Consider the following 13315-nt stretch of genomic DNA (forward strand, 5'->3'; position numbering starts at 1 on the left):
CTGAGAAGTCTGAATAAAATATGAGAATACGGACTAGATAAAGGTACTCAAGCGGCGTGAGGTGAAGAAAGGAGGGAGGAGGAGGCTACTATAATTAAGTCCGCTTCATTGAACGCACGTTCAGCAGTGGCGCACACTGTGGCGGTGGGAGAACTAATTCAAGAACATAATTTGGACCTCCTTAGTTTACTGAAGGGTCCCAAACTGTGTTTCCCAAATTGGTGCCTGAGAATTATATTGTCCAATTCATTAATAGAGCGGACAGGAGAGGAGGGGGCATCACTAAAATGTATAAATCATCTATGAATATCTCACACCTGGAAATGCTGGATTGGGGTGATAATGTACAGTTTGGGGAATTGTTTATCTCAATATCCCATACGCGGGTGATGAAAGTGATTCTGGGATATGGACCACCGGGACCTTTAGGAAACATTTTGGAGACACTAGACATATACCTCACTCTTTTAGAGAGCAATCATAAGTAATTTGTATGTGTTGGGGACTGGACCATATGGTTGGAGAATGACGTCCATCCCAATGCACTGGCATTGTTAGAACTACTGGATAATCATAACCTAAAGTGTATTACCAGGGCTCCATCCCATAATATTTGCCACTGCCTAGATCTTTTAGCAATAAGAAGAGGGGCGGGTCAATTCCTCAACTCCATCCCATTACTTTGGACAGACCACCGTCTACAATTATTTGGACTTATGGGATCACAGTCACAGAAGGGCGGCGGACAGGATAGCATGTCCGTATGGATTCGGAAGGCGGCTGATCTGGCCAGAATCCCTGGAGAGGTAGTCGAGAGAAGATTAGCAGACCTAGATATTCGGCTCCCATGTGAAGACTTTTTTTTTAAAAAAAGGGTCTGATATTTTAGAAGAGATTTGTGATAAATTTGCGCCTGTTAAACTGAAGACCACAAAAAAATCTAAATCCTGGTTTGGAACAACATTGGCCCTTATGCGTAAACAGGTGCGACAGGCCAATAAACTGTGGAGGGTCTCCAAGCAGGATAGGGATGCAGAGAAGGCGAAAGGACTGCTAAAAGCATACAAACTAGCGTTATTTATTTTAAAAAAAGAGTTCCTTCAAGTGAAATTAAACAGGCAGGAAACCAAGCTAGAGCGCTATTCGATGTATTGTCTAGATTTAGGAATCCAGCATGTATGACTGTGCCTACTGTCGCCACCCAGGAGCAGGCAAATAAGTTTAACAACTTCTTTGAGGAAAGGTTTATTGATATCCCAAAAAGTATCATTAATGTGAGGCCATCTGAAAAATGGGAGGAGCTCCCACAAGAGACTAAGACCTAAGAGCCTCAAGGAGAAACTGAAGACTTCTGCTTTCAGAATATTGAGGAAGCCGACCTATCCTCGATACTCCAACTAAAACCTACAAAGGATCTGGCATTCCCTATGCCTGTATGCATGGTCAAACGTTTGGCAGTGAATCTTGCCCCATTTGTAACAGCCTTCGTAAATAAATCTCTAATGAAGGGTCAGGTCCCAAGTGCTCTGAAGGGGGCATTGGTAAAACCCCAGTTAAAGAAATCCAACTTAGATTCAACAGTTCTAAAAAATTACCGCCCAGTGGCTAACTTGTGTCGGCCAACTAAAATCCTTGAAAAAGCGGCATGTATTCAATTCCAACGTTTTGTGTTTAGTAAGGGACTATTGGATGAATGTCAGTCGGGGTTTCGACCAATCACAGGACAGAGAACGCTTTATTGGCGGTCCAGGATGATCTACTGGAGGCCGCGGATAGAGGGGGGATCCACCATATTGTTGATGCTAGATCTATCCGTGGCCTTCGATACAGTGGATCATAAGATCATCCTCCAACTAACTGAAAATGTTGGGAGGGCATCAAAGACAGTGGTGGACTGGTTTGGGTCCTTCCTGAAAGATAGGACCCAACGGGTGACATTGGGAGGCTTTCTTTCAGAGGCATTATGGCTAAGGTGCAGTGTCCCACAGGGCTCTGCAGTGTCACTTTTGATCTTCAATTTATATATTCGTCAGTTACTTAATATTCTGAGGAGGCATGGGCTAAGCTTCCATTCCTATGCCGACGATGCTCAGATTTATATAGAGACGGAGAATATTGCTGAGGCTTTCGAAAAGATCAACCAAGGCATGGAAGAAGTTAAAAGGTGGATGGCCTGTAATCAATTACAGCTTAATTCAGCGAAAACCCAGGTGATATTATTTGGACCAGGGAGTAAAATGGAGAGTGAAAAACAAAGTGCTCCCCCTCCGATCCTGGGTGATGAACTACAATTCTAGAGGAAAATCAGAAATCTTGGGTGCTTTTGGGAAGAAAACCTGGGCAGTGAAGCCCAGGCAGGTGCAAAAGTAAAAGCAGTGTATTACTCACTGTGCATGCTCTGGAATGTGCTCCCATTTATTGCAACTGAAGATAATGCAGTGGTATTAGGGGCCCTGACCAATTCTCATCTTGACTATTGTAATAGTTTTATGGCAGGTATCCCAGCGAACCAGATGGTGAGACTTCAGAGGGCCCAGCATGCAGCAATTAGGCTGATTGGCCACCTCAGGAAGCGGGACCATATTTCGTCCCTCCGCATATCTCTCCACTGGCTCATGTTTGCCAGGGTATGCCGACATCAGCCAATAAGAGATCTCCGGTCTGGAGAGAAACTGCTGATGTGCATACCCAGGACTAAACAGATTTCCAAAGGTGATAGAAGATTTTCTGTATTTGGCCCAAAAGTGTGGAACCAGTTACCAGTCGAAATCCGGGCTTGCCCATCCTTCGACGGTTTCAGAAAACTTTTTAAAACGTTCTTATTCAGATGAATTTACTGAGTGTTAGACTAGTTGTAACACCTGATAGTCTTATTGCGAAATATAGTTATCGTATGCACCCGAATTCAGTTAAGTCTGCCTAATGCGCGTAATAAATAATAAAAAAGGAATATATATATGTATTCGCTCCAGTCGCTGGCCGGCACCAGCCTGTGAACTCAACGTACTGCTCACAAGGCTTATGAGACCCCCTTTTGAGCCCATGTACAAGGCATCCATCAAGCACCTGTCATGGAAGACAGCTTTTTTGGTGGCAATTACTTCGGCGAGACGGGTGGGAGAGATATAGGCATTTTCTTCAAAACCACCTTAGGGCAAGGCTGTATTGCGGACTAATCCAACATTCATACCTAAGGTACCTTCATCCTTCCATCTTAACCAGCAGGTGGTGTTGCAAGTGTTTTTTTGGCTCCGGCAGAGTGCACTCTGCACACACTGGATGTGGTGTGTGCCCTCAAGTACTATGTGGCCCACACAAAATCATTCCGTTTAATGGATCAATTATTTGTTGCAAATGGACCTAAAGGGCTAGGCAAGGCTGTCTCCAAATCTTCAATTTTGAGATGGATTGCGGCCTGCATCTCATTCTGCCACCAGCAGGTGGGCGGAACGCTCCAGGGCAGACCTCGGGCGCTTTCCACTAGGGCAGTGGCCGCGACCACTGAATTTCTCTCCAGGATCCTGCTGCCACATATCTGCCGCATAGCTACCTGGAGATCGGTGCACACATTCACCAGATTCTACTGCATCGACATGGATTCCGCAGAGGAGTCTAGAGTCGGCCAAGCAGTTCTACAAAACCTGTTCGCATAAGGTTGGGAAGTCTTCTGTGGTAAGTGATACGGGAAGCTCTTCCAACCTTGTGTATTGGTTATTGTTTTTACTGCTTTGTAATGTATTCACAGCATGTGACTCTATGAAAGATCCAATGCTGGAGAAGGAACAAGTTACTTACCTCTAGCTCCTGTTCCCCAGCATTGTTATCTTTCATATATTCACATGCAACCCTCCCTCCTTCCCTTCATGGCTCGTCATTTGGCGTTTACTGCCACTTCGTGTGCGCTTGCCAAATCTGAAGATGGCCGACAGAGGAGGAGTTAAGGGAATATTCCCTATTGGCTCTGGGCACTACGACCCAAAACGACGATAGTGACTGAAGTTTCAGTTTAATTTAAACTGCTCTATTTTACCGAGGATTCCCAGCCTGACGACAGGGAATATTCACAGCATGTGAATCTATGAAAGATACAAATGCTGGAGAACAGGAGCTACAGGTAAGTAACCTGTTCCATTTTAGCGACCTCTGCCTGGATATGGTTCTTTACACTGTCTGACATCCTGTAGCATCTGCTTTAACAGGTACACTATCACCATTATCAATGTCATGCCTGCACCATAGGGTGAAGTCTGGTGTCAAGGAAAACAGAGGGGCCTACTGCTGGAGCAAAGCCATGCAGGTACCCTGCTGCTGTGATGTCAGATCTGGAGAAAGATGCACTCCCTACACTGAGCCATCCTGAGGGTTGCTATGCAGCAAGTCAGGAAGGAGCTCATGCTCATCCTCCTCTTGCCCTGAAGCTAGCAAGAGACACAAGACTTCCTCTCTTTGGTGGTAAGGTTTGAGACTGCTAACATGGAAGACCGGAGGGGCTACCCCAGGGGTACCTATGTCAACCAGATAGTTGACCTTGCCCATCTTGGAGATTATCCTGAAGATTCCAGTCTGCCGAAGCCCTAGGTGTCAGATCCCCGAGGAGATGCAGAACTTTCAGGGGCACAGGATGACTATACCCTCTGACCTCAAAGGAAGAACCCCCTTGGTAAGCTATACTACACAAGTGAGGGCTACTGGAAACACCCCCTATGAACTGGTGACAAGGTAGGAGCTGGATAAGAAAAGGGGAGATTATTAGTGTAAGTCTGTACTATAGACAGTTTATTAAGCAAAGCAAATAACAAACATACAATGAGGCTCACCAAGGGCTGTGCTGTGGAAGCAGGAACCTAGAAAGTGGCTTCAGTGACTATTAGAGGTAAAGTCTTAACAGTTCACCAATAACTGAACACCTGAACTAAATACTTGAAATTCTGCTGTAGATACGTGAATCATGGTAGGTTGAATACTGTTTCAAGAACGGCGCTTTCGCTTTATACTGTCACTGTACATCCTGCAATCATCGGGTCCCGATTAGAGGAAAGGCTCTAGACGTTAACACAGCTGATCGTGCTGCCTTACAGAGTGTCCTATTCTGGAGACGGGAATCCCGGTGGCTTGCCTGGTGCCGTGGTGCCTGATGTTTTGACGCGCCCTTCCCCTGATGCAAGTATTGGACAGTCACCACAGACTTTGGTATGCTGAAAAGCATAGTTTACAGAGGTGAGAATTGCAATGGAGTAGGGACAGGCCCTAATACTAGACTTGGTTGGCTCCATAACAAGAATCACATGGGCCAGGAGTCCAGTTCACCTGTGAGGCCTTAAGGTCCTGCCAGTACTAATTCAGCTCTTGGCTGGCCTTGAGGTTTGCCGATATCTGGACCATCATCTGTGCCATCTTCTTTCTGAGCCCTAACACATAATCCCCCACGTGCTTGGCAGGACCTGGAGGTGTGGCTTCCAAGCCTTCTCTAACTAAGGCAACGGCCCCCCTCTCACAAGATATCCAAAAAGGAGCTTGAAGGGGCTGAAATCAACACCCTCCCGAGGCACCTCTCTGTAGGAAAACAGCAGGCATGGTAAGGAGGTCCCATCTTCTCCTCAGGGGCTCTTCCAAAGCACCTAGCTTGCCTTTGAGAGTTGTGTTAAATCTCTCAACCAGACCATTGGTCTTGGGGTAGGATGTAGATAAATTGTAAGTTGCACCACACTCCTTCCACATTGCCTGCATTTAACTATATATAAAATTGGTTCCTCTGTCTGAGACCATCTCTTTAGAGAAACAACTCTTACGAAGATGCCCAGGAGAGCCCTGGCAGCCATCTTGGCAGTGATAGACTGAAGTGGTGTATCCTCAGGGTACTAGGTGGCATGATCTACCAGACCAAGGATGAACCTGTGTCCACCTGATATGGGAGGGTCTAAGGGACCAACAATGTTGATGGCTACCCTCTCAAATGGTGTGCCCACCACTGGCAAAGGCTGCAGTAGGGCAATGCCACTGCCTTCAGTCTTACAAGACAATTGGCAAGTGGGACAAGTCCTTCAGAAGGATTCCATTTCTACACCCATCCTGGGCCATTAAGTCAGATGGGAGCCTTTGCTTGGCCTCCTTATGCCAAGAGGACCAGCAAAGGGCACCTGATGTGCCAAATGCAGAAGGAAGGGCCTGTAGACCTTGGGTACAACCAACCTTTTACTGTAGCAAGTACCGGCTCAGTGGGCTCACTATAAAATATAAATCTTGAAGGACCTAGGCACTTCACACTGTGCCTGGGCCCGTCTTCTCAGACCCTCAAGAGAGTGACACTCTCTTTGACCCTTACAAATATCTGCCCTAGAGGGCCCTACTTCAGTCAAAATGAACTGAAGGTCAGGGTGATCCTATGGGGTGAGCACCTCTCTTTGAGGACGGTCCTCTGGCTCTTCTCCCTCAGGAGTTGAGTCTAGGGTCACCACTGGGCCCAGTCCCTCAGGAGCTTGTTCCACAGTGGGCACTGATGATGCAGTAGGTAGAAGGGGACTCCTTCACAGAGGTGACCTTCTTGATCTTACTTTTTGCCTGGGTTTCCCCTTTGGCTTGGGTAACTGACTATCAGTCAGACCCTGTTCGGCCTGGGACCTAGGGACTGCAGCAGCAGTCAGGGGTGGCCCACCAGAAAAAAGCAACCCCAGCTCAGCAAGGTCATTTCCCAGCAGCACCTCGGCAGGCACATGATCCTGTACAATCACTGGAATTTTGGCTGTCCTGTCATCCACCTGCATGGTGACTAAGGCTACAGGGGCAAGTCTGGGAGGCCCACCATTTAACCTAGTGGTTCTCAGAGGAGCATCTATATAGTCCTCTGGCCTGAGCAGGGTCCTACCCACCACTGACATGCTAGCCCCAGATTCTCTCAAACAAGTGTAAGGCTGGCCATTTATGAGGACACGTCTTAAAAATCTCTGGTTATTCAGTGGTATAGAATTCATCACTTCAGTACTGATCCCAGGCCCCAACGGGTACTTGGTGCACCAAAGTGAGTTCTGTAGAGGAAGTGAGGACAGTGGCCTCCACCTTGGGTATAGAGCAAGGGTAGGTCAGGCTGACAACGTGGACACCAAGTGACTTATTTGACAGGGTCAGCATTGTGGCCCTCTTAAGGGGCAGAGGGGTGGGGATTGGTGTGGAGAAACCCCAACCAAACACAGGTGCCTTAGTGCAGACAGGCCCCCTTCCCAGCCCTCCATACCGATGGTAATGGCGGTGTCTAAACAGGAGAAGCAGCACAGCAGCTGCGGGGAAGACACCAGAACAGCAGTCTACAAAATACAAAGGGGTGCCACCAGCAGCACAACACTGGCCGCCTAATGCAGGAGGAAGCGGATTGCAGAAAAACAAGGGGTGTCGGAGCACCCACAACACTGGCCGTCAAAGACACAAGGCTCCAGCTGACACTAGCCCACACCGGGACAAGCCTCCACTAAACCACAAGGGAAATATTCTTTAAAATAAAGGCCTTTCTCCACTAAACCACCATGGAGTTTTGAGAGGGAGGAAAAAGCCTCCAGCAAGGCTTGGGAAAACAGTGGGACTTGGGGAGACAGTATAGGCGCCAGGTGAAAAATGTAGCAGGGGCCATGTTGGAAAGGGGCGGGGCTTACTAGCCCTTTTAAGCCCTCCCATGGCCTTTCCCAGTCACACCCCTTGAGCCAGGTAAGTGATTGGACAGGGCAAGTATCCACTCCTGGGAAGGGGTGGGGGATATAAGGAGGTGTGTGTGTAACTGTTTAAGTGTGGGTTAGTTGGGTGAGGACAGGAGGTGGTGGAGGACATCTGAAAGACCAGAGGAGGCGAGAGCGATTGGAGTACGAAGGCTATTGTTAAGGAGGATGTCTGTGGAGTGTTTGTGTGAAAGAGGGGAGAGTGTGAGTACTAGAGGTAGAGTGAGAGTAGCAGAGTGGAGTAGTAGTAGTAGTGGCAGAGGTAGTAGTAGTAGTTGGGAGCAAAGACAGTAGGTGGCAGTGGTAGCGAGTGAAGAAAATAACTGATAGTTGGTAGTAGAGGGGCGAGCAGGGAACCATATCTCTGAATGTCTTAAAGTAGTAAAGGTAGTAAAGCGGAAGTGGAGTAGCGGCATAGGAACGGAAGTAGAGGGATAGTGGGAAGAGCAACAGTGAGTGGGAGAATAGGGGTAGCTATTGGTGTAAAGTGAATCAGAGATTATAACTAGAGGAATAGCAATAAGTAGGGAAGTAGAGTGGGAGGAAGGAGGGAAGAGACAATAACAGAGATAGAAGGGTAGTTGGAGGTATGAGTGATAGAAAGAAGAAGAGTAGGAAAAGAAGATCGAAGGGTGGAGGAGTAAAGGCTGAGTGAGAGATTGGAGAGACAGTGACGTGGTGGGAGGAGAACAGCTCAAGAGACCAGTATAGCGAAGGGTCAGGTACAAGAGGGTGTGAAAGGAGTGAGCATGACGCTGGGTGAAAGAAGGCACCATTCATTACTCCCTGAGACAACTAAGCAGGGATAGGTGAGGAAAGGTTAGGAGATCCCTATGGAGTCAGTTAGTCAACGATTTAGGGAAAACACCAATAGCCCAGAAAGTGAAAGACAGACAGGGGTTACCGATCCCAGTGCTACTAACAATCTTGATAGGGACTTCTGTGCTAAGGAGGAGGGGACAAGGCTGGGGTAGACCAGAGATGGAGGGCTGGCCCTAGCGCCAAATATCCCAAGCCCTGCTATACCTAGAAACCAACGCCACAAAAGATACAGCTATGCCATCTACAAAGAATTTTAATAAACACTGTTGAACTCTATATCAGAGTCAGCGTGGTTCGTTGTGGTGGGCCAACCTTTCACACTTACCTTTAGACTTGGGGTCACCCTTCCTGTGGTCCTGGGCCCCACACTTCCAACAAGTAACAGGAGTGTGAGGAACTGGAGTAGGACCACTGGGAGTCTGTTTTAGAGCAGGAGGACCGCTAATTGTACTCCCACCCCATATGATTTATCCCCATTAGAATTCTGGACCGTGGGAATGGGAGACTTGGGTTTATTTGACTGTGGATGCTTTTTGGACTCCTCGGGTGTCTAAACGGTCACCTTTTCTGCGTACTTGCCCTTTCCAATGGGATCCTTAAGGACACCCTATGGGAGACCCACTTGTCAGCCAGCTTGGCCACCTTAAAGGGGTCTAACATGTTCTGGTCAGCAATGTACTGATGCAACTCTGGTGAACAAACTTCAGATAAATGCTCAAAAAACAAGAGGTGAGTTAATTCAACAAAAGTGTTCAACTTGTATTCATCAATCCACCCCATCGTGTTTATAAGGGCATCACTCACCCAGTCAACCCAAGACACACTCTCTCTCTTCTTATGGTCCCTGAACCTCTTAAGGTACTGGGTAGGTGTCTTGCCAAATGTGGCAGTCAAAGCAGCTTTTATGCACTCATACTGGCCTCTCTCTTCCATACTCAGCTTCAGAATACAGTCACAATCAGTCTGCTATAGCCTACTCAACAAACATTTAGCCCAATCTGTTGGGTCAACATAATGGATCTCACAAGCCATTTGAAATGCCTCTATCTATTGGAGAATATCAGAACCCTCCACATACACACCAACCAAATCTATCATACATTTGGTAGCAGAAGACCTAACACCCCCAAATAGTCTAGCTGTAGTCTCTGCCTTAGCCTTCTCCAGCTGGATTCTTTCGTTTTCAGTGTCTCTGCCTTTGAGTATTACTTGTTGTGCCAATTCCTCCTTTTCAGCTCAGCTTCTGTTCCCAACTTTTTGTACTGAAAGGCTAACGCCTCTCTTTGTAGCTCCAACTTCAACAGTTCAAGTCTCAGGGCATCCTTCTGAAGAACAATGCTGGGTTTTGTAGGTGCAATGGCAGGAGAGGTGGCAGTCCCACTAGTAGATTCCGTAATATCCCAAGGGTCAAGGTCCCCATTAAAAATCCCCCCCTTCCTCAGAAGTATTACATTTGGCCTGGTAGTCCACAAGGGCAGCGGTAGGCCACAAGGGCAGCTATAAACTCTACCCTAGACATCCTCATAATCAAATTCTCTCTCTTAACAAGCACTCTAGAGAGCCTCTAAGCTCATTATTGTCAATTTACCATTTGCAATAGGTTCCATTGTTTGTATTGATGTCTTTAGTATATACCACTAAACTTGTAACCTCTAGAAAAGTGTAGAAAGGTTAAACACATAGTCCTAAAATAAGTGATCCCAATGCTCTGCCACCTGTTTAAAGACTGGCGGGGGTATCTGTACTTTTGGCAACTATATGGTTGGGGTAGAGGCAGAGTACCCCAGCCAAGGTTCTCTAACTGTAGCGATGGACGAGCAACCAAGGCTGGGACTTCAGAGGTGATGCATTCTGGTTCTTAGTTACAGTGAATCCCCACCCTCCCCACAACTACACGTCACGTTAGGGATCGTGTTACAGTAACACCCCTGTTGACATCCCCCTTTCGATTTTCAAAAGTAAGATGCAATACTCTTCGATTACCACTAGATGTCGGACTATGCACAGCATGTGATTCTAAGAAGATTAACAAGCATTAGAAATATATACTCACGGCATAGTGCGCACTTGTAACAACCATGTTAATATGTGCTACAGCAGTGGTCTGAGACGTTTGGCACTCCAGATGTTTTAGACTACAACTCCCTTCAGCCCTAGACAGAATAATCAATAGTGAGGAATTATGGGAGTTGTAGTACAAAACAGCTGGAGGGACACAGGTTGCAAACGCTTTCACTAGAGGGTTAGGAATACTGTGGTTAATATTTGGATAGCAAGTCGGGTCCGAATATTGACTAAATGAATGCAATGTTTTACTGTGTTTAGGATTCCCTTGCCTCCCTTACCTCATTTCCCACCCAGGTTGTATGTGCAGTGCCTAGAACCCTGTAGTGGACTTACACATTAGTAGTACTGGTGGCTGGGTCTGAACTGGCCACTGCTGTTTTTACACTTACACTGGTTCCATCATGTGCTATGCCTAACTAAAGCACTTCGTTTTACCAGCTAGAGAATATAGGTGTGGCTTTAATAAAGTGTATATTTTTTCAGTATGCATTTGTTGGGTACTTTGTTTGGCTAACTGTTTGGACTAAATTAACTCTACTTCCAGCATTTGTTCCTCCCTTGAATTAAGCCAGATTGCTCTGCCATTGCTACTACTTAAGAGAGGTTTGGCTTCCCTTTTGGTTGGACTCACTGTTTACCCATTAGGTTAGATGGTTGCACATGCCCCACAGAGGGCTGTGTAAAAATCTCCCTTACGCCAGAGATCCAGCAAACAAAAGTAAAAGAATATTAGTGATGCAGCATAGTGATGGAACCTACATTGCAAAGGAACCCATATGGAGGGAAAGCATGGCCTTTCTCTCCCACTGGCATCTCCTCCTCCCCCGCCCTTCTCAAGTAGTCTGTATCCAGGCAGGTTATGGCATACTAGGGAATATGAGAAACCATAATGAGACAGGCAGGACACTTTCAATAATAGAACCCCTCTAGGAATCCGGTTAAAGCCAACATACTTGCTGTGGGAATCTGATGCTGTTTTTCCTGCCTCATCTTCCATCTGTTCCCTATAACAGGATAAAAAGAGCCTTGATAAGAAACAGACATCTCAAAACTTTGTATTTGCTGCTTCTATCCAGATAAATCTTACACATGAGTGAGCGAGTGTACAGAGGGAGGTTGGACACATGTAAGCAGGTCCTTCTAATTCAGCACTCTGTATGCATGCAGAAAGAACACAAAGTCATCACGGGATTGCATAAGCATGCATCATTGTGTAGAAAGAGCTGTATACGCTGAGTAAGTATGTGAATTTGTTTAAGGATATCCAAGACTTGTGCCTTTGACGAGCAACAGCTCAGAAGTATGGGGGGTTGGGGCTGTGGTAAAATTTGGCTCATCTTGGAGTGTTTTGCTTTTGGTATATTTCAGCCTTGTGCAGGGTTGGATCAGTGTCAATTGGTGTTACAACAATGTGCAAGGTTGTTGATGTACAGTGACATCTCAGCTCTCTGTTGGTGTACGTCTAGCGTAGAGTCACATCCCAACCTGGTGTAAGGTGCAGAATCGTCCAGGGATAGGACAGCTCTTTGCATGTAAGGAACTCACTGTCCATTGCCACACTGTCTTTATCAGTTTCAATTTGTGTGCACATCAATGATATTGCTGCACTTGTAGTCTCAGCACAGTTTCATGAACTCAAATTCATATCTTACGTCTATCTGCCCTCACTCAAAATTAATGCGGTCGTAAAGGCGAAGATTCTCTCCTTACCGGTCCACATCATTTTTCTCTAGGAGACCCTGGAGGACGGCATCAAGGCGGTTCCTGGCACTTCCAGTCTCAAGTTCTAAGGCATGAGGAGTATAAAAGATATTGAGTGAGAAGAGACTTGCACACATTACACAGCGGTGACTGAGCCAATGCATAGAGAAACACAAATGTTATCTGACAGAATGGGACCATATGACAGGACTGGAAAATGGTACTGCCAGAATATTCGTTTGCTGCCTTTTATCGTGAATATGGTAACAGGTGACCATCTACCAGAGCAGCAAAACAAAGTTATTAAGGTTAAGAAAAATATCAGGAACAATTGCAGTGTCAGCATACCTCTCTCACAAACACAAAATATATGGCACGTAGAACCAACAATGCAAGCTTCCTCTGATATAGCAATATCCTCTGATATAGCAATACAGAAAAGGTAGCAGGGCTGCAACTGAAGTCTCTCATGTCCAGAGAGCTGCTACAACAGAGGAAGCAAGGATACAGGCCACCTTCAGATGCAGGAACAAGTTATATCACAGGAAACAGAAGTTCAAGTGTATCCGACATAAATAATAAGCAGCAGTAAGGAGTTCTCTCATTCTCACAGACTAATGTAGCACACTAAGCAGCAGTGCACATTTGTTTCACACCCAAAGAACAAGTACACCACCTGCAGAGATGTGGAAGCCCAGCTCTAGCACACAAAAGTAGAGTACGGAGGGCAGCAGTGCAAGATTCTGTGACAAATCCTCAAATGTTGTCCCTTCTCCACTATAAGGAGCCCCTTCCCATAAGGCCAGAAAGGTGAAGCAGTTACCCCATAGTTTCCCTGGTGGAGGTACTCAGCAGAAGGATCTCATGTGGAGGGACCCCCCCTATGGGACTAGGGACGCCCCTTTTGGGAGAACGCGGTATGTCTAAAGCCCACCACCACCTCCCTCTTTCTCATACCCTATAAAGGGTTCCATAATCCCACACACCTCTATGTACCTATGTAGGGTAGAGGAGTGGACCTCCCT

General features: G+C 46.5%; 1 protein-coding gene across 2 annotated transcripts in view; it reads right to left on the reverse strand.

Annotated features, from left to right (window-relative positions):
• The window catches only part of LIN37 (lin-37 DREAM MuvB core complex component), a 470461-nt gene that overhangs the window by 307809 nt on the left and 149337 nt on the right, over nucleotides 1-13315 (reverse strand). For both annotated transcript variants that reach the window (XM_069604871.1, XM_069604872.1), the window contains exons 3-4: nucleotides 12300-12375; nucleotides 11543-11593 (exon numbers count right to left, since the gene is read on the reverse strand). In XM_069604871.1, coding sequence (XP_069460972.1) covers nucleotides 11543-11593; nucleotides 12300-12375 — 127 coding nt within the window. The remainder of the gene's footprint in view (nucleotides 1-11542; nucleotides 11594-12299; nucleotides 12376-13315) is intronic.

This window comes from Ambystoma mexicanum, chromosome 1p (assembly GCF_040938575.1).
Source record: "Ambystoma mexicanum isolate Mex_15411 chromosome 1p, UKY_AmexF1_1, whole genome shotgun sequence".
NCBI classification, from domain to species: Eukaryota; Metazoa; Chordata; class Amphibia; order Caudata; family Ambystomatidae; genus Ambystoma; species Ambystoma mexicanum.